Here is a 22,851-nt window from a genome sequence, read left to right as displayed (position 1 = left end):
AGTACATAGTACATACAATAGTAGAAACACTTAAAGAATTAACTATGGAGGAAAATAGGTTGAAAATACCTTCCTCTACTAAAGATGAAGAATCAATGCTTGCTATGTCAAAACCCGGAAACCGCACAAGGGCATACAAGCCCCCTCACTTTGGAAGAAACAATGATTATGGGAGGAGATCCAATGAGCATGGGAGAAACTCCAATGATTATGGAAGAAAAGACTATGAATACGAGAAAAGTGGCTAATTGATATGCCATTTTTGTTATGAGCCGGATCACATCAAATTGTTTTGCCCAAAAAAGAGAGAAGTTCAAAGAGATGAAAAGGTGGCTTCCGTGGGACCATCACTTGAAAAAATGGTGAAAGCGTGAGTTCAATGTCTTTAGCGCAACTCATGTAAGCACTACAACCAATGTTAAAAAATTAATCTTCCTCTCTATCTATCTGGTGCGGCTGTATCAACATGTATTGATCCCGATAGGACTTCTTGGATTCTTGATTATGGGGTTTCTTTTCATATGACTCCAAATGAGCCCATACTATCCGAATGCCATACTAACCCAAATGATTCTTATGTTTTAACTGCCGACGAAACTTCTTTAAAAATCAAAAGTTTTGGAATCTTACGAAAACATCAAATATTTCATATTCCAAATATTCGAATAGTGCCAAAATTAAATTTAAATCTCTTATCAGTTTCTCAATTTGCGGATCAAGGGTGCAAAATTTCTTTATTACCTAATGGTTGTTTGATACAGGATCTCCAAACCGATTGGGCGAGGCCATAGAAGGGGAGATCTCTATGTAATGGATAACCTTGAATTATCAAATTATACTTTTTGTAATTTTATGAAAAAGAAAGATATAGAAAATTGGCACAAAAGACTGAAACATCCTAGTATGTCAAAATAACTTGTTTTCATTTCTCGCAAATTATAAAGAAACGAATTTAGTTTTTAAAGATTGTATTTTTGGTAGGATGAAATCTTTGCCATTTGGACCAAGTCATTTTATATCTAAAGAACCATTTGAGTTAGCTTATTCAGCTATACAAAGACGGGCTCCGGTTGTGTCCGAAGGAGGAATATCATACTATGTTATTTTTGTGGCTGATCATAGTAGATACACTTGGATATATTTTCTTAAGCACAAATCCAAAGTATTTGATTATTTTAAAAAATTTCATCATTTTGCAAAAACTCAATTTAAAGCAAACATTAAAATTTTTAGGTTCGATTGTAGAGGAAAATTCTTATCAAATGAATTAAAAAACTATCTTGACTTACATGGAATTATTCATAAAAGATCTTGTCCCTATATCCCTCAACAAAATGAGTTGGTCGAAAGGAAACATAGACATATTGTTGAGACTACTAGAATGCTCCTTTTATCAAAAAATGTTCCTAAAAGATTTTGGGCATAAAATTATTGAAAATATTTCACCTATTGAAAAATTATTTAAAACTCCTTCCAATTATAAAAGGTTAAGAGTTTTTTGTTGTAAATGCTTTGTTCTTACCAACAAAAAATGACAAACTTTCCGCTAAAGCTATTCTTTGTGTTTTCTTTGGATATGCCGAAAACCCAACAAGGTATAGATGTTATGAAATTGGAAAAAACAAACTATATGTTTCAAGGAATGTCACAACAACAACAACAACAACAACAACAACTACACCTTCATCCCAAAACAATTGGGGTCGGCGATATGAACCAAAAAAGAAAATCATTCTGGTTCTTCCATATGAATCCTTCTCCTTCAATCATTTCTATCCAATGCCATGTCCTCGGTGAGGTTCAAAGCATTCATATCCTTTCCTATCATCTGCATCCAAGTCTTCTTAGGCCTACCCCGACCTCTTTTAACTAATGTATTTTCCCATTTCTCCATCCTTCTAACTGGCGCATCATTAGGCCTTCGCCGAATATGTCCAAACCACCGTAAACGATTCTCTCTCATCTTATTTTCAATGGATGCAACGCCTACCTTCTTACGTATCTCCTCGTTCCGAATCTTATCTTTTATTGTATTTCCACACATCCATCTAAGCATACGCATCTCAACTACACTCATTTTTTGAATATGATGTCTCTTGGCAGCCCAACATTCCGTACCATATAGTAAAGCGGGCCTAGTTGTCGTCATATAAAATTTTCCTTCAACCGCAATGGCATTCTACGATCACACAACACTTCAGTTTCATGGAATGTCACATTTCTTAAAAACGAAAATGGGTTTAATAAAGATAAAACCAAAGCATTATAATTATTCATTTCTTTTTTATCTTACTAATGAGCATGAGAAGGTTGTTGATTATGATAGTAATGGCATTCATGACGTGCATGAGAGTGATAATGAGGACACTCATGATGCACATGAGAATGAAAATGGTCTTGATAATATAGACCAATCTCATAATGAAGTTTAAACTTATACTTGACGTATTTAAGATCACCCTCCATGTGCCTTAGAAAAATATTCCCAAAATCAAGACATAGATTTGTCTAGTATTAGAAAGTCCATGAGGATTTCCAAAGCTCGAAGGAGATTTGCGTCATATGATTCTTTCAAACCTAAGTATAGAGCATGTATGATGGCCATCCACTCATACGTAGAACCATTCTTTTACGTAAGAATCATCAAGAATGAATTAGAGCTATGAACGATGAATTAAAAGCTTTAGAAAAGGACAAAACTTGGTACATTCAAACATTACCCAAAGAAAAAAGACCATAGGGTGCAGATGAGTTTATAAAATTAAAATCAAAAGTGATGAGACATTAGAAAGATATAAGGCTAGACTTGTAGCCAAAAAATATAGTCAAGAGTATGAAATAGACTATGATTAAACATTTTCTCTAGTTACTCGAATGACTACTATTAGAAGTCTTGTTTCTATAGACTCGATTAAAAAATGACCCATCTTTCAAATGGACATTAAAAATGTTTTTTGAATGGTAACCTTAATGAAGAAGTTTACATGGAACCCCCACCAGGACTAGGGTTAACACATAGAAAAGTCCTTCGGTTGCGCAAGGCTTTGTACGATCTAAAACAAGCTCTTAAGGCTTGGTATGATCGATTCAACAGTGTGATGACAACTTGGTTTTAAATCTTGTTATACTGACGTTGCATTGTTTATTAAGTATTCAAATGCAGACATGATAATATTACTTTTTTACGTTGATGACATGATTATCACAGGAGATGATAAGCAAGGAGATCGTTATATCAAAGATGTTCTCAAAGCTAACTTTGATATGACAGATCTTGGTTTTTTATAATATTTTCTTGAAATTGAAGTGACTTACTCACCTCGTGGTTATTTTTTATCATAAACTAAGTATGCAACAAAAATCATAGAACGATCAAGGCTTTCTGATGAAAAACGAGTTGATACTCCAAAAGTCATCAATACCAAGATGAAGGACGGTGGAGAACCTATGAATAATCCAACTCCTTACAGACAGATGATTGGAGCTTTATCTTATCTCTCTATTGTCATGATATTGTTCATGCCAGAGTTGCCAGTCGGGGAAACAGGAGTAGGAAGTGATGCGGAAAGCGAGGCACTTCCAAAATTTTAAGAAGCGAAAAGCGCGGGATGACTTAGAAACGAACCAGGAATCGTCTCAGAAGTAAACCGGAAGCGACATAGGAAGACAGGGGAAAGCGAAAAAAGAGAAAAAGTAAGAAAAATAAAAAAAGATACAAAAAAATAAAAAAAGGGAAAGTGCAAGGGAAGTGAGCTTCCCCTAAATGTGAAGTGTGCTTCCCTTAAATTGGGAAGCGCGCTTCCCAATTTTTTTGTCACTTCTCACGTTTCAAAAACACCACGTTTCGTGCTTTCGAAGTGCGCTTCCCCATATAGTATGACACTTTGGGCAACCCTGGTTCATGCTATTCATTCTGCTAGTCAATTTCAGGATGCTCCCACTACAGTACATATGAGTGCTGTAATGAGGATTATTAGATATATTAGAAATACTATTAGTTATGGTTTATTTTTGTCATCTTCTTCTTTGTTAGAAGTTATTGCATACTCAGATTTTGATTGGGGGGAAGAGATGTGAATTATCGTCGCTCAACTACAGGTTTTGTGTTTTTGTGGGGATTCATTGATTTCGTGGAAATACAAGAAACAACAAAAGGTGTCCCTGTCCTTTATAAAAGCCGAGTACCTAGCTATGACAACCAGTATCTCTGAGTTGGTTTGACTGAAGCAATTACTAGAAGACTTGGGAGTTCACGTATCAGAATCCTCAAGATTATGTTGTGACAAAAAAGTGTAGATTACATCACAGACAATCATATTTTTCATGAGCGGACTAAACACATCGAAATAAATTGCCATTATGTCGCAGAAGAATTCTTGAATAAGAACATTACATTGCCATATGTACCATCCGAGTATCAATTGACAGACTTCTTCACTAAAGCACTTCCGTCACCAAGATTTCAATTTCTCCTTAGCAAACTCTCGGTTGTGGTACAGTGAGTTTGACGAGGGGGTGTTAAGATATGCATATATGCATATCTATTTGTACACACACACACATACATATATATATATATATATATATATATATATATGCTTGATTCATTGTAATAGACAAACACCTATGTCACATGGGTGCGGGTGCAGGTACGGGTGCGACATAATTTCAAAAATTTTGGACACGGGGACTCAGCTATATATATGTATATATATCTTTTTTAAAAAATATCTATAACAATAATAAGACTCGGTCAAAGTTGTGCCCATTAGGGGACACAACTATATATATATATATATAACAATAATAAGACTCGGCTATATATATATATATTTTAAAAAAATATAAAAAAAAATGATTTTTTAGTTTTTTGCCCTAAAAAATGGACAAAAATAGACTCAGTCAAAGTTGACTGAGTCCAAAATGTGGATGGACTCAGCCCCGATGCGTTGACCGAGTCCGACACTTGGTTGACCGTGTCCGCCCCGTGTCCGAAGCCGCACCCGTGTTGGGGCCTGTCGACGCGGGTGCGTCGAACCCCTAGCCGTGTTCGTGTGACATAGACAAATACCCATTAGGGGTATTTTTGTCCTTTCACAAGTCATGTAAGAGGTTGTGCCCATTAGGGACACACCAGTCTTTTTTATCTTCTTTGTACAAACTTGGAATATCAGTTTTCTTTATGGGCATTAATGTAAAGAGTCCATAGGGTTCTTGGGACCTCCCCAACGACTCTATTTCTAGCCGCTGGGGGGGGATCCCAATGGCCCTATTTTTCATTGTTGTGTATAAATGGGGGTATTCCCCTTCTTGTAAACTCTATGCTTTCTCAAGCATTTTAGTAATAAAGTTCTTATATTTTTTATTGTGTTTTTGGCCCATAAGTGACCTATGTGTATGTGTTCATGTGATTGACCCATAAGTGGTCCCTGTGCTTTTGAATATTGTGTTCTTGTAAGTACATAAAAGACACTTTCTTGTTCTTTTTTCATTACAGTAAAAAACAAAATCAAATGAAAAATAAAAATATATTATGTTTATTTAATTTGTTAAAACATATGATCCCTGTTATTCTTGTGATATGAAATGAAAAAGTTGACCTTAAAAGTTAAAACTTAAAACCAAGTAAAACATGCAATTATAGTACTTGGTATTGTTAAGTTTACTCTGCTTCTGATTGGCCGACATTTTTCAACTTTTATCAGTGTTGCAAGAGTGGTCTTTTGGTGAGAATCATGAATGAGACCCTAAAATAAGTAGTCATCATATTACGTGTACTATTAGTATTTATGAAGTTGATAGAGTTTTATATTAAAGAATGAGCTCCAAAATTGTTAGATGTTCACAGATTAAAAGGAAAAAAAGGGAAAGAATGTAAAACAAAAAATTAATTTTGTTCACTAATTGCTTTAACTCTTTAATTAAGATTATCATTTACCTTTTTTTCAAGCATATCATCATATTTGGTTTAAAAACTAAAACACAAAGGACTATTCTTAGATATCATTATTTATTTCAAAAACTTAAAATTTTCTCAAAAAATCTAAAAATCATGGTTACCAATTTAGCAAAAGCACATGACAAGTGCGTGAGAAACATGAGAGGAAGCACATGAAAAATGTAAAAGTAAAAGCATGAGAAATGCATGTGAAGCATGGAGAAAGCATGAAGGAAGCATACAAAAGGCATGAGGGAAGCAAGATTCCCATCATGTTTTTGACGCGATGAGTACCTTGCTTTCAAAGTGAGCTTCTAGGGAAGTGCATTCACCATCTATCTAAGGCACTTTCGGTAAGACTGCTTCTTACAACATTGATCATGAATCAAATGATAGTTTGATTCAATATGTTTGCTTTTATCATGAACTGCCTGATTGGCTTCCAATATATATATATATATATAGTTAATATTTGGTGCTATTGAAGGCACAATACTATTGAGTATAAGTCCGCTTTTCATATTTTTCATATGTTTTTTTGTAGATCAGACCTTATGCATATGATCTACAAGTTTTTCTTAATAGAATATGAGTTTTGAATCATGTGATTGTGACATGTAAATAGGTTCTCTAAGGGCTTCAAAATTCAAGTACGCACGATGCATTAAAATTTCATGACTAAAAATATCATAATTTTAAGTCAAAATAACATGATCCAAGGTTTGATCCTTGGCAAATAAACCATCCAGAACTCATCTATGTGGTCAGATCAAAGTTACCGGAAGCTTCTTAGATAGGTGGGAAGCCTGCTTCCCGAAAACTCTTTTCTGAAACACGATACTCCTCACTTCCGAAACTTGATGAGAACCTCGATTCCCCCACGCTTTTTCTATGCTTTCCATACGCTTCATCTATTCTTCTTATATGTTCTCTAACTCAACTTTTCATGTTTTTTGTGTTTTCTCTCTATTATCACTCACTTTCATGTGCTTTCTCTAAATTGGTAGTCATCATTTTTAGATTTTGTTAAAAATTTAATTCTTACACTAAAAAATCATGAAATTTAATATTAGTCACTTTTATTTTAGTTTTTATTTGTGTTTCATTTTGATTCCCATTCAATATATATATACATATATATATATATACATATATATATATATATATATATATATATATATATATATATATATATATAAAATTCCTCGCTGCCCGCTTCCTGTACTTTTTAAAATGCATCGCTTCTGCTTCCCGTATCGTTTCCGGCTTCTGCTTCCTAGTCTGGCAACGTTGGGTCATATTGAGTTGATAAAGCTTGACTCAATAGTTGCTTGCCTTCAATAGCACCAAATATTAACCCTATAGTACAAATCAAATCTGTTATATGCTGATGCCTTCTCAATAACTTCATTCTAGTTCAGACTTAAATGGAGTCCTTGATTGAGTCTTACAAACATGACATGCTTCATACAAACAAATGCACAGTGGGGATAGTTATACAGGACAACATTCATTGTAAATAGTAACAATAAATATAATATCAGGAAAATAAATTTTAGTTAATGGTTAATAACATTTTAACTTTAATTTACATAAGTGCCCTCTTTTTTTTTGGCAAAAACAAGCTGTTAAAAAGCTTATGACTTTGTGTTTTTAAATTACAAGCAGTTAAAGCTTCAATGCCATATGTATAACTTGTTTCCCCTTGAATGGATAATGTGTTTCCTTTACCATTAAATAAGATCAGCAGGAAATTCCTCAAATATAGGGAGCATTTCTCCAGCATTTTGGAATCATTGAGGTTCACATTTCAGAAATTTTGTTGAAAATATGTTTCCCATGTGCAATCAACATTTCTGCCTAACCTAGACACACCCTGGTACAGGAACAGAAATGACAAGACTCTCTTTCCACTTGTAGATCATAAGACCTGTTCCAGTAGTGATGGCATATAGCGATCCAATTACCTCAAGATGGTCTTCTGCACTTAATTACACATCAAGGCATTTCAAAATTTATGTTTTTTCGTTTTGGGGTTTTAATGCTTTGCTTCTTATGCAACACTTGGTCTCAAACCATATGATAGCTGTTTGAGTCTTTTCATAATGAAATCATTTACTTGGTGTTGTAGACATCTAATCTTCTAAGTTCTTTTTCAGATGCGTTGATTGGTCTAAGGGATCTTGCTCTTCATCATCTCGAGGAACTAAAGCTGCATATGGGTGTAATTATGGAGACATTGAGTTTGCTTATTAGTGATCCCGATAAAGGGGTTCGTGAAGTGCTGCTCTCTCTTCTAGCAGTGATTTTTCGTGGATTAGAGGAGGTATCTTAACATTACATCTTTTTTACAAGATTTTTTTGTACCCTTCTTAATGCTGTATTCATGTCTCGGAAAAAGGAAAAGATCATCAATGTATACCTACCTCTGCCAGCACATCTTCCTTGAAAAAGTTGTAATTTTTTGGGGAATTTATGTATAGGCTCCTAACTTATGACAGAATTATGTTTAACCGCCTGTGCTTTAATTTTTTTTGGATAGGCGCCTATCTTTTCAACAAATTGCTCATATGACCACCTTAAGTTCCTTTCTTTAAATGATTGAATGCCACTTTTTGTAGTTGTAGTACAGTTGAGGCCAAATAAGTAACTTTAGCAAGTAAAAGTGACATGGGCGGTTATCCCCAGCTTGACTATCCAAAAAAAAAGGTCTATGATCCTATCCAGGAAACATTTACTTTAGCTTCTGCACCACGCAATTTGATTTGATTTTCAATGTAGAGTCTGCACACATATACTGTGTATTTAATCCCATTCATAGGATGCTCGTAGTACTAAAGGTTGTTGTAACTTCTGAAATGACACAAGAAGTGCACAATCACAATGCCAACAAAAGGCTATACAAGTGCACAATCACAATAGGGTCTCTAAAGGACCGAATACAATCTCATAAAAGAGATGAAAAACCCAAACTTCACAAGAACACAAAGGAAAAGATAAATGTTCTTGGTATTCTTTATCAAATATGCTTGAAAGCATATTCTGGCAAGTTTACATAATGCTCTATTTATAGAGCATGGAATACAGCCAAAAAGCAGAAAAGGGAGGCAGTCCAACAGTCGTTGGACTGCTCCCAATCAGTCAACACTGAATTATATAATAAAATAAAATGAAAAAAGACTGTACAGTCCCTATTGGACTGCATATATTATAATACATAAAAGACCAAAATACCCCTGATATATATATATATATATATATATATATATATATATATATATATATAAACAATGCATTTTAATACTCTCCCTCAAACTTATAGTGAGATCACCGAAAGCTTGTTAAGAAGAAACAAAAATCGTGGTAGAGGAAGAGCTTTTGTGAAGAAGTCAGCAATTTGAAATTTGGACTGAACATATGGTAATATAATCATCCCCTTCAAGTATTCTTCTTGAACATAGTGACAATCCATTTCGATATGTTTTGTTTGTTCATGAAATGTGTGATTGTTGGATATGTATATGACACTTTTGTTATCACAACATAACTGTGAAGGTTCTGAAACATCAACACCCATATCTGAAAGTAACGATCTCATCCACATGACCTCTGTTATTGTTGTAGCATTCACCCTATATTCAGCTTCTGTGGAAGATAAAGATACTTTCTGCTGCTTTTTGCATCTCCAGGAAATGAGAGAATCACTTTCAAACATACAAAAACCCATAGTTGAGTGTCAGTTATTGGGATCTCCTCCCCAGTCAGAATCAATATAAGTAATAAGATTTAAAGATGAAGAAGAGGATAAGAATAATCCTTTAGATATAGTCTTCTTGATATATCGAACTATTCTTAACACGACACTCATGTGAACTGTCGTAGGCGTATGCTGAAACTGACTTGCAGTATGCGCTATATCTGGTCTAGTAATAGACACGTACATTAGTGATCCAATAAGTTGCTTATAAAGAGTTGTATCATCTAATAAAACTCTGTCTTCAACTTACATTTTGACATTTATCACTTCAGGAGTGTCAACATATTTTGTGTCTGTGATTCCCGAACATGCAACAATATCAACTGCAAACTTTATTTGAGACAAAATGTATTCTCTTGGCGAATATGCTACTTCAATACTTAAAAAGTACCTCGAAAAACTAAGGTCAGTCATATCAAAAGATTTCTTAATTATAATTTTAATTTCTTTAATTTTTATTATTATTCTCAGTAATGATCATATCATCAATATATAAGAGCAAAATGGTAAGAGAAATACCTATAGATTTTATAAAAAAAGCCATTTCTGTATAACATGACTTAAATCCAAAATTTACCATAGTTTCACTAAATCGATCATACCATGCTTTAGGAGCTTGTTTAAGCCCATATTGTAACGCCTCAAAATTTCTCAACTTGAAGAGTAAAGTTTCTCTGAAAGAATTCTCTTAAAACTTAAACTCTGCCTTTTTGAAAGCCTTTCAAAAGTATCTTTCTATTTAAAAAAAATCAAGTTTGTTAAATCCCAGGCACGTTAGCTCGACCAATCAAAAGTGGCAACAACAGAAAATAGTAGAAAGCTGAAAAGAGTGCTAAATCTTTAATTTCAAAATGTTATTATACAATGGAAACAGGAGGCTCAACCTATTAAAGCAAAAACCCAAAACCCAAAATCCTGCAATGTCGGCCAGAAATCTGGAAGGAAGAGTACGGCCTTGAGCCACGTCGCATGCACCATTGACTGCCTGCCGCTGCTACTTGTCACTTGCCCATAAAATGGGTCAGTTTTGTGAAAAACTAGTAGGAGTGCAAAAGAATAAGAACAACTAGCAACTAAAACAACTAAGCATACCACAATATGAAGCACACAAAACTCACAAGTATGCTAGCACGTGATACCACAAGTATGCAAAAACAACAACTGAAGAGTGAGCATATTTAATTTAATTATCACTTGTTAACCGGCCATGCAGGTACGTACATGGCACACGAGCCGAAACAGTCGAGACCAATCCGAGAGTTTATTATGCTATGTATTTTAAGATACCTCGGTTGACTGAATCCTATCCTAAGGGGACGACCAATGGTCGAGAGAGCAAGCTCCCAAAGGCCAAGTAGGGATGCATCCAACTTTTGCAGAAGTGTTAGGCTATCTATTGCAGCCCTTTTCCCCTAACCTCCGATGACTGGGGAAGCCGAGTCTTTTGCTCGTATATAGCCATTAATGGCCTGTCCATCGGAGTTGGTACCCTTCGTCTTCTCTCTTGGCGAAGCTAAGTCGAATCGAGCGTGACAGGGGTTTCTTAACCACCGTCTCATTCTTCATGCTCTGGTCCATTAGACCCAAACGAGCATCTTGCCTGTGAAGGCGCATGTTAGGCCATTTATGTGTATCTTTAAACAAGTGCCTTTGCACGATCGAGGTCTTATCTGCCTCGTGGTACTCATTGCACCACGACAATCATATTAGTGCTGCAATAGTACCAAAACCCAATCATTTGCCCAAGACTCAAGAAACAGCAGCCCTACGTGCAATGAGGCTCTTTTCTCGAGTTAGGGAAAACCAGTATCTTATTTCGTAACTCACTGCGGTGTTCGAACGTTGATACTTGTGCTCTTACGCTTGGCTAAGCTCTGCTGTCAACCCTGCTAACCACGACAGTGGTTGAAACTATTGCAACAAAAAGAAGAGTGCCATTTGTTATATATATATATATATGAAAGAAATAACAGAGGCAACAACGAATGAAATCAATAGGGACCAGGATCGCGAACCCGCATCTTGGATGTAAAGGCGTACATAAAAACATCTGCCAAGGCGCAAAGCGCGGGGCTAAGAAAGAATAGACAGAAAATACAATAGACAAGGACCAGGATCGCGAAACTGCGTCCTGGAAGTAAAGGCAAGAAAGGAAAGTACGAAAAATAAATCTTTGGCATACATAGCGCGACGACAACGAAAAGTAAAGTACAAAAGGTAAAAGGACCAGGATCGCGAAACCGCGACCTGGAAGTAAGAGGCAAGAAATGAAAGTACGAAAAGGAAAGCCTTGGCACATATAGCTCGACGGCAACAAAAGTAAAGTGCAAAAAGAAAAAAAAAGGACCACAATCGCGAAACCGCATCATAGAAGTAAAAGGCAAGAAATGAAAGTACGAAAAGGAAAGCCTTGGCACATATAGCGCGACGACAACAAAAGTAAAGTACAGAAAGGAAAAAAAGGGACCAGGATCGTGAAACCGCGTCCTGGAAGTAAAGACATATATATATATAGATGTCTTAATTTCTTTGTTAAGTCTTTTTCTATTCAGCAATTCATTGTTTTAGTCCTTTTTATGCAAACCCCTACCTAGAAAGGGTGCGCGGATCAGTACGCTTGCGAGCGTAAGTGATAACTGACTCGAGCCGCATGGCACGAGAAGATTCCGTGGTGCAACCTACAAAACCATATTGTCAATACGCCGCACAGTATAAAGATAACCTCATTAGGCTGCCAAGGGCGCCCAAGTAAAAATGAGAGCAACCCGAATAAAGCAGGGGCTTGCCCTTTGCCGAAAAGCAAACAAGGCAGGGGGGCCTTCCCCTTGCCGAGAGTAGACAGGGCAGAGACCCTGTCCCCTGCCGAACACAAACTAGGCAGGGGGGATGCCCCCTGCCGAAAGCAGACAGGGCAGGGCCCTGCCCCCCGGTGAACACTAATCAGGCAGGGTGGCCTGCCCCCTGCCGGAAACAGACAGGGCAGGGCTCTGCCCTGCCTCCCCCCCTGCAAGAACCTATCGGGGCAGGGGGCTTGCCCCCCTGCCAAATAGATCGAGGCAGGGGGGCCACCCCCTTCTGGAAAAGCACAAGGCAGGGGGCCACCCCCTGCCGGAAAACAAGCAAGGCAGGGGGCCACCCCCTGCCGGAGAAACAGTAAGGCAGGGGGGGCACCCCTTGCATGAAAACGAAGTGAGGCAGGGGGGGGCACCCCCTGCCAAAGAAGAGGCAAGGCAGGGGGCTACCCCCTGCCGGAGAAACAGTAAGGCAGGGAGGCCACCCCCCCTGCCGGAGAAAACAACAAGGCAGGGGGGCCCACGCCCCTGCTGGAAACACAATAATGCAGGGGGACACCCCCTGCCGGAAAACACAACAAGCCACCCCCCTGCCGGAAAGCAAAACAAGGCAGGGGGGCCACCCCCGTGCCGGAAAACAAAATGAGGCAGGGGGGCACGTCCCCTGTCGACAAAACAACAGGGCAGGGGGCCATTCGACCCCCTGCCAAAAAACACACAGGGCAGGGGGACATCGTCCCCCTGCCGCCAAACAGAGGAAAGGGGGGGCTTGCTCCCTTCCCTTGCCGGAAAACCCCAAGGCAAGGGGGCACGCCCCCTGCCGGAGCCGCAGGCAGAGGGGGTCTGTTCCCCCTTTGCCGGAATACAGGAAGACGAGGGAGGGAGACGCGTACCTGGAAACCGCCGGTGGTCGGCGACGTCAGACGGAGGCGGACGACGCCGGACGGAGGCGAACGACGCCGGACGGAGGCGAACGACGGGAAGGAGAGAGAGAGAGAGAGAGAGAGAGAGAGAGAGAGAGAGAGAGAGAGAGAGAGAGAGAGAGAGGCGATGGGCTTTTTGCCCCTCGCCTGAGCCTTTTAAAGGCTCAGGTGAAGGTTCTGGAGACCGGGTCTGGGTCGAACCCGATCCAACCTGGACCCGACCTCACTCGAATCCGGATCGTGTCCATCACACCGAGTCTGGTGTGCTGGACACGTGATGTGCTCGACACGAGTCAGACACGCGACGTGTTCGACACGACACACATTTTTTCCCCCACGGGTTTTACACATATAAAGCCTTTTAAAGTAAAAGAACCATACTATTTTCAATAGTCAGATCAGAAAAAGGATCCATGTAAACTTCTTCATTTAAATTGCCATTTAAGAAATCTTTCTTAATATTCCCTTGTGACCTACTTTTTACAGTTGTGTCTAGAGTCTGATTTGCTTTGGTTGAGTCAGTTGTAACTTTCTTCGGGCCACCCTTGCACTTTGGTTCAGGTTGATCAATACCCTGAAGGGTTAGCCTGTAGATCTGAACTGTAATAAGCCTGCGGGCAAAATAGTGAATGAATGCAAATGCGTTAACCTTTCTTTGTTCACTCTCGTTGTGATTACCTTCAAGTGATTGCAATTTCTCTCCCTCTCTTCTCTTTCGCTCTCTATACTTAAAGCTTCCACAGTGGCAAGCGAGCGACCGAATAGGCTTGCGGCGGTAAGGAAGGACCGTCGCGCCGCACTGGCCTATTGAAGAAATATGCCCATGACACTTAACATCTAACTGATATATAGGCTAATTCCTAATGGATGTTACTACAACTAGAGTCCTAACTGTGGTTATGCGAGCTATCGAGGCAAAGGTTTTCTCATAATCTATACCATATTCCTGAAAGTATCATTTACAATTAACCTTGCTTTATATTTTTCTAGGGATCCGTCACTCTTTGTTTTCACCTTAAATACCCATTTACATCCTAAGTATATGCTTTATATAATGCATCTAATTCTATTTTCATGCTTTCTACCCATTCTTTTATGTCTTTGGCTTCTCTATAGTTGAATCACTCATGATATGCGTAAATTGCTAGAAGACATGCCCTATAGTTTGAAGAAAAAAATTCATAGAAGACAAACCTATTTGGAGGTCTAGGTATTCGTTTAGATCTTCTAACACTAGATTCTTCTATATTTATTGATTGGCTATATTTTCCAAGGGCACATGGATGCTCCCCATTATCTCGTCTAGAGTATTGTATAATGTTATGAGTTGGTTCTTCACTTGGTTCATCATTTGTTTTAATATTATCACTAATTTCATCATTATTTTCAACATTGGATCTAGGCAAAAGTCAAACAAGAAAGCATACTTGGATACTTAGTTTTTTTACGATCAAATCCCTTTTCTTTTTCAAGAAATGTTACATTTCTAGATGCATAAAGTTTATCATTTTTAAAATCATAGCATCAATAACCTTTTTGATTTTCGGCATATCCAAAAAAGATACATTTAATAGCTTTAGGAGAGAGTTTGTTGTATTTTTCAAGAAGCACAAAACATTTACATCAAAAACCCTTAATCTTTTCAAATCGGGAGTAACCTTAAAGAGTTTTTCAATTAGAGATTTGTTTTCTAAAGTTTGAGAAGATATTCTATTTATTAAGTAAACCGCAATGAGGGCGACTTCGGCCCAAAACTTCTTCGGAACTTCTTTTGAAATATAAAGGGTCCTAATAGTTTCAATAATATGACGATGTTTTCTTTCAAAAATTTCATTTTGTTGAGGGGTCCTAAGACAAGATTTTTGACTCAAAATACCATGGGTTTTTAAATAGGATTAAAAATCAGTTTAACAAAACTCTCCCCTTGAGTCAGAGAGGAAGATCTTAATATTTAATTGAAATTGATTTTTAAGAAGATTATGAAAATTTTTAAAACACAAAAAAATTTCGGATTTGATCCTAAGGAAGTAAATCCAAGTATGTCTACTAAAATCATCTATAAATGTGACATGGTATGAATAAACACCTTTTGACATAACAGGAGTGAGTCACCATACATCCGAATGCACTAATTCAAAACTTTCATTAGTCAAGGAAGTTCTAGATCAAAAAGGCAACATTTGCATTTTTTCAAGTATGCAATCTTCACATACGAATTCTTTTTTCTTACAAATTTTTTTCAAAAACGAAAAAATAGATAGTTTAGATACACTTGGATGTCCTAGTCTTTTATGTCAAAGATCTAAATTAATTTCTTGAACATGATTACAATAAGAAATCCTTATAGTAAATGTATCATCTTCTATGGCCTTGCCCATTAGCTTCTCTAACTGGAGATCCTGCAACCAATAAGCTTTAGATGAGAAGAATACTTTACACCCATAATCGAAAATTTGAGAAACCGAAAAAATGTTTAAATCAAGTTTTGGAATAACCCTAACATTTGGAACAAAGAACTTTTTTGAATTATTATCAAGATTTTCTATACTTTTAACCTTTAAAGAAGTACCATCGACGGTTGACACACATGAAAAATATGAATTAGTGCAATCAGATAGTAGGGACTCATTATGAGTCATGTGAAAAGATACTTCCGAATCCAAAATCCAAGAGGACTTACCTGGAGGAGAAGATGAAGAGATGACGGTAATGAAAGTAGGAGTGACTTTTAGTATTTGTAAAACGGCCTCCGCAAGTTTGAGCAATTGTTAAATCATTGAAGTTGCCCACTTTCTTTGATTTTTGTGTTTCTTCACTTAATGCGGTCGCCTTTTTGAGTTTAGGACAATCCGGTCTTATGTGCCCCGGTTCTTTACAATAGTGACAAATAATTTTTTCTCCCTTGTATCCTCCATTATATGCTCCTCTAATATGTCCTCCATTGATTTTTCTTTTAAAATGAGGAGGTTTATAAGTTTTAACAAAGTTACTAGGTTTTGATACGACTAGCACCTCATCACTAGACTTGTGCATTCCAAGTCTAGTTTTGGCTTGACATATTTGACCAAGGGCTTCACTTATAGAAGGAGCCGAAGTCCTATGAAGTGAAGAGGACCTAACATGCTCAAATTTCGGTCGAAAACCATATAGGAAAGAGAATTTTTTTTCTCTTTTAACTTGTTTTCTTATTTCAATTGTCAAACCTTCCTATTTTGGTTCTAATATAAGCCAATTCATCCCAAATAAGTGATAAGAGACCATAAAATTCCCTTACACTTTTATTCCCTTGCTTGGTTGTACATAGCTTGTCTTGGAGATAATATAATCTAGCCATATCCTTTTTAATGGATGAGCTCTTTAAGAAGATCCATGCATCACATGCTTCTTTGAACTTGATGTTAGTGGTAATCTTGAACTCCATTGTATTCATGAACCATGAGAGTATTTGAGCGTTATTAGCCTCCCAATCTTCCATTTTGTCTTGATAGTCTTGCAAAACCTTCTCCTTTTCTTCTTCAAAAAGTGCTTTGATTTGATCTCCTCTTCTCGTTAGCTTTAATTGGGGTTCATTAGTGGTTCCACTAACAAAACTCCACAGTTTTTTTCCCCTTGATGTGTTTTTTCATTGCGGTAGCCTACATGAAGTAGTTATTTTCGTTGAGCTTGTAGGAGATGACAGAGGCAGATTCTCTTTCACCCATTTTAATGGTGAAATGATTGGCGTGGAAGAACAAAGCTTGAAGACCACTACCACAGAGAGAGAATACTCAAGATGATTTTCAACACTACAAGAGCCCAAGGCTCATATACCATGAAATAAAACAAGAAGTGCACAATTACAATGCCAACAAAAGGCTATACAAGTGCACAATCACAATATGGTCCCTAAAGGACTGAATACAATATCATAAAAAAGATGAAAAACCCAAACTTCACAAGAACACAAAGGAAAAAATAAATATTCTTTGTATTCTTTATCAAATATGCTTGAAAGCGTATTCTAGCAGGTTTACATAAGGCTCTATTTATAGAGCATGGAATACGGCCAAAAAGGAGAAAATGTCATTGGACTGCCTCCAACGGTCAGACTTATGACTGTTGGGAGCAGTCCAACGACCCAATCAGTCAACACTGAATTACATAATAAAATAAAATGAAAAAACAAAAACAAAAAGACTGTACAGTCTCTCTCTATATATAAACAATGCATTTTAACAATTTCAACCTGTTTTTTTTGGGTTGGCTATAAGATACTAAATACCAGCCTTCTAGAATTTCCCTGTTGGTCTAAAATCTCTGGTTAGATGAAGAAGCCTGAATTAGGGTGATATCTCCTAAAAGATGAATTACCATCTAAGAGATTCTGCTTATATCAATTTTTTTTTGGATTGGAAGTGCAATATCTGTGGACTGTAGATTAGTACTAGGATGCTTATTGAGGTTTTTCAAAGAAATTAAGGGTGTAGAAAACCTTTATTTAGTTGTACTTTCCATTTTGATTTCATATTACTTTGATTAAGAAGAGACACCAACAATTCAACTATTGTGTGTGTGTTTTACTTTTTCACCCTTCATGAATGCTTGAAATTAATACTTTGTTACGAGATGTGGTTTTGTTGTGTTTCATGCCTTTGTATTTCATTCTCCTTTTCGTGGAAGATAGATATGAATCCTTTTTATCCTCATGATGGGTTTTGTGTTTTTTGCAGGACATTAAAGCTCCTGTTATCTCCAGAATGATGCTATATATTTTTAATGCGATGACACACTTGCAGCCTGATATTAGGTTAATGGCATTGAAATTTTTGGACCTTGTTTTCCAGCACTATCCATCATCTATATGCTTACACATTGATAAGGTTTGTTTTCTATCCTTTTGTTGGAGCCTTTGGCCCTTTTGTATGTAGTGTAGTATTCAGTGTTCAAGAAATTCATAACCTTCTTTGTTTGGCTTCAAGATTCACTTGAAAGATTCTTAAGAGCCTTAAGGCCCTGAATACTACGTCAACAAATAACTATTTGATAACACTAGGAAGAGAATTAAATATCCCAACAAATAAACATATCTTTTGAAGCATTAATTCTGTTTCTTTTGCAGTTTGCCTTTTAAACATTATCTTCATTAACCTTGACTGACATTCATGTTTCTCATTCCTTACGTTCCATTTTAATGCTAAATTTGTGACCAATACCCTATCTTCACATCTGTTTATTGCCTCCTAATATTTGTTGCTCTTCAACTTCTTTGTTTTATTTGTCACACCGTGTCACTTTAGCATAAAAAGCTCAAAAATATCTTGATTGATATTCGCTGAATTTTTTTCTTAACCATGCCTAAAAGGAATATTACATTGCCTAACCCTCTCACTATTGTGATTGAAGGAATCACACTAGAATCAGGTCCAAGCTGACCAATCGAAGATGTCGTCAATAACACCCTTGGCAATCTTACTAACTTTGATCTGCCCATTGCTTTTAGGAAGGGTAACAAATGTTGTACATCTCATCTTAGCAATTCTGTAACCTATGTCTCCACTTTCAAAGCCTACCAAGTCTTTGTAGTGAACTTTGAGGCAAATCCCATTGTAAAAAGTGTACAGGAAGCATTGGCTCACTGAAAGTAGAAGGAGACCATGATTCAAGAGATGGATGCCTTACAAAGGAATCAAACTTGGGAGGTGACTGACCTACTAGAGGGAAGAAGGCTTGTAGGATGTAAGTGGGTTTACACTCTTAAGTTCAAGGAAATTGAATCTGTTAATAGGTACAAGGCTGGATTGGTTGCAAAGGTTATAGTCAATCCTATTGGTTTGATTGCAGAAAAAATTTGCTCCTGTGGCCAAGTTGACCTCCATAACGTTGTTAATAAGCCTAACAGATTACTAGGGTTGGACGTTGCACTAGCTAGATGTAAAGAATGCATTTCTGCATGGTAGTTTGAATGATGACATATACATGTTTTTTCCACCTGGCTTTAAGTTATTTAATGATGGCAACAAAGTGTGCAAGTTAAAAAAAAGGCTATTTATGCACTCAAGTAGTCACCAAGGGCATCGTTTGAAAAGGTTCAACACAACTATTATCCAGTATGCATATAAAAGAAGTGTGAACAATCATACACTCTTTCTAGAGGAAGGTAATGAAATTTTAGTGTTAATTGTTTATGTAGATACACTGTAATTACAGATAGAGGATTTGTAGATGTACTTGAAAAGAGTAGTATGGAAGACTTTGGTCTCTTACACTACTTTCTAGGGATTGAAGTCCTAATATTAATCACTCCTCTCCCAAAGAAAGTATGTGCTTCACCTCTTAAATGAAGTTGGAATGCTTGGATGCAGACACTCCTATTGAAGTGAACCATAAATAGGGTGCAAAGCAAAGATAAGAAATTAGGGGATAATGGAAAGTATCAAGCATTAGTTGGGAAGCTTATATATCTTTTATCACCGTACATGACATAGCATATGTAGTGAGTTCCTAAGTAGATTTATGCATGCTCCAACTCATGTTCACATGAATATTGTATATTGAGTTTTGAGATACTTGAAGAGAAGTCCTGGAAACGATCTTTTATCTGTGAACCATGGGTACTTTGACCTAGAATTGTATGTAGATGAAAATTGGGCTGGAGCAGTGGAAGATAAAAGGTCAACCTCAGGGTGCTGCGCATTGATTAGAGGGAATATGGTGTCTTGGAAGAGCAAAAAACAGACTGTGGTGGCTAAATCTAGTGCAAAAGTCGAGTATAGAGCTTTAGCGCATGGTATATGTGCGGGTATGTGGTTCAAGTCATTGGTTACAGCACTTCGGCTTAAGGTGAAGATTCCCATTTTGTGACAACAAGGCTGCTGTACAAATAGCTTCAAATCCAGTTCATCATGAAATTATGTGCACTCTCAACTACAGCTGGCTGATATTCTCACTAAAACTATATATAAAATGAGATGTCAAGAGATTAGTGGCAAGTTGAAGATGGATATTTTCTCCCCAACTTGAAGGGGGAGTGTTTGAGAATGATAGAGCTTAGAAGGGACATTTTTGGTATTAACATAGTGTTTTGGGACATAATTGTCTTACATCCTTTATTATAAAGGGCATTTTCTCTTAGCATTTTTTTGTAATATATGTATATATATATATATATATATATATATCTGTAGAGAGAGAGAGTTTTTTTGTTCCCTAAGATTTCTTTTTTCCATTCTCCTTCTTTGCTCTCACTTCTTCCTCTCTTCTACTATTCTTCTCTTTCTATCATCTCACCGCAACCTTACTATGGACTGGAGGAGATGACCCATGGTGACAAAAACACTATCGGCTCCAAACAAAGTCTACAGAATTTACATCATAAATCATTAACTTAGTCCATCTTAATGGATTACTAGCATTTGGTTACTTTTGATGTAGGACTAACTTGTCTTTCAGTAATGCTTTGGATTGTTGGTTTCTTAGATAATTTGAGCTTCTTTTTTTCCTGCATTTTTCATTAAAATATTGTGGATTCTGTCTTTGGGTTTTGCAGCTTTGACTCTTCTTATCTTGGTATCTTGTTGTTACAAGAATTGACCACAATCCATCAGTGGTTTCTGAAAATATTTGGATTATGTTTTTTCTTATTTAAATTTCAGGCTATGTTTAGTATCTAGTCCTTCAGTTTATTGCTTCTTTGGATGGAATCAAGGTGAACTGTTCTAAATTTACATTAACTGAATAGTACTTTTTGGTTCAACAGATCCTTGATAACTATATCAACATACTTAACAGTCAATATACTTTTCTCGACGACACAATCAAACTGAAGGACGCACTTTCTGTGCTTGTTTGCTGCTTAGCTTCGTTAACATTGGAGAAGAAAAATGCACAGCCATTATATGAGCAAGTACGTTTCTTTCATGCAACTGATGTTGGTTAGGTGGTGATTGTTGAACATGCAATTTCAAGACTTTTTGGATCTTCACTAAGATGAATTGTTCTTAGCACATGAGCATGTATGGAATTTTTCCAGGATATCATCCTGGAATTTGTTTTGTTCTAGATTCTTCATGTTTCTTTAAGTTTACAGGTACAATTCTCAGTGTGGAAGCTCCTTTTTTCCCATTCTCTAAGATGTTTAAAGTTTAATCTGCTGGGGGAATGCATCATATAGAGTCTTTAGTGCCCCTTCCTAATTTCTGGAATTTGGTACTCTGTCTTCATATGATCTGGTAGATCTTTCATTTTTTAAATTTGCAGGCTTCTAGCTAGATTGGGCTGATGAGAGGGAGAGTTGAAATTTTGTTGAGTTTGATTGTCATAATGAAGTTATGTTTTAGCTTTCCGTTACAAGCCCTTGTTTGAATTCGTGGCTTTGGCATGTAGAGTGGTGCTTGAACATGTGGTTGGACCACTTTAGAAATGTATGGTTGTTTGGAGATGGTGTCATGCTGCTTAGATCAGAACATGAATGTTGGCCAAACTTTTGTTTTGCATGTTCTCAAAGCAATATCATTTGATGTGTAGCTATTACCAAAGTTTCTAGGGTTTTGGTAATCCTTATTGGTAGGATTGACCATTGTCAGTCTTGCATGTCTCATCTTCAGCGTTTTACATGTTCTTATATAAGCAGCTATAGCTGGATTAAAGAGATTACAAGTGGCCTTGACCCTAGAGCTTAGTACCTCTACATGTAATAGTTTTCTACTTCAAAGTCAGCTGATATTCTGAAATAAGATGGCTAGTGTACTGGACTTTTGGAATACCTGACCACTTGGACCTGCAGCAAGTGCGGGATCTAATGGGCAGGGCTTGACAACCTTGGAGATGTTATATTCAGCAAGTAGAATGCGTGACATGTTGAGATAAAGCAAACACCTTCCATAAACGATTGCTAGCAACTTTATATAGGTAGGGATATGGAAGGATTTGCACATGAAAAGTGGTAGGTGGTGAGAAAAACTGGGGCCCACTCATGCCAACATGACACTTTCCTACCCTGATGATTTCATGTTTCTTTCACTCATGGGGGAAAGGGATGCCTGCTCAGCAATTTCCCATGAAAATTGCATGAAACAAACTGGCCCTAAATGAATTAGGAATAGGCAATCTCTGGAATTTCTTATAACCTGTTTAGCGTGTGTTACAACTTTAAAAAGTATTCAGGTTGCTGTTTGCTAGAAGAAAATGTGTTACACTTTTAATGCCAAATCTGTGCTAGCAAATAAATGCGTTTGTTTTTTCAATTGAATTGAAGAAAAACGGATTTGCGATTAATGGCCTATATATTGTAGGTTACATTTTCCTCTGATTTGACTTTTCTCCTCATTAGTTTTTTTTTGGTCACCGTTTTCTTTTCTTTTCTAAAGTAGACTAACTTGTTACTTTTGATGTAGAAAGCCTCTGAGCAAGGCGTATTGCATGCTTACTTGGAAACATTTCCTACAGTGAACAGTGATAAAGGTA

General features: G+C 37.0%; 1 protein-coding gene across 4 annotated transcripts in view; it reads left to right on the top strand.

The window, feature by feature from the left end:
* The window catches only part of LOC149828940 (uncharacterized), a 73,741-nt gene that overhangs the window by 6,085 nt on the left and 44,805 nt on the right, over positions 1–22,851 (top strand). For all 4 annotated transcript variants that reach the window (XR_016434092.1, XM_090017007.1, XM_090017008.1 and 1 more), the window contains exons 5-8: positions 8,098–8,264; positions 18,120–18,269; positions 21,146–21,292; positions 22,782–22,848. Coding sequence is in view for 3 of the 4 variants with exons in the window: in XM_090017007.1 (XP_089873133.1) it covers positions 8,098–8,264; positions 18,120–18,269; positions 21,146–21,292; positions 22,782–22,848 (531 nt within the window). In the remaining variant the exon portion in view is untranslated. The remainder of the gene's footprint in view (positions 1–8,097; positions 8,265–18,119; positions 18,270–21,145; positions 21,293–22,781; positions 22,849–22,851) is intronic.

The sequence above is a fragment of the Nuphar pumila genome, chromosome 9 (genome assembly GCF_984573655.1).
Source record: "Nuphar pumila chromosome 9, dmNupPumi1.hap1.1, whole genome shotgun sequence".
Taxonomy (NCBI): Eukaryota; Viridiplantae; Streptophyta; class Magnoliopsida; order Nymphaeales; family Nymphaeaceae; genus Nuphar; species Nuphar pumila.
Note: the sequence above shows the minus strand (reverse complement) of the source record. Positions and strands in the feature narration are given on the sequence as shown.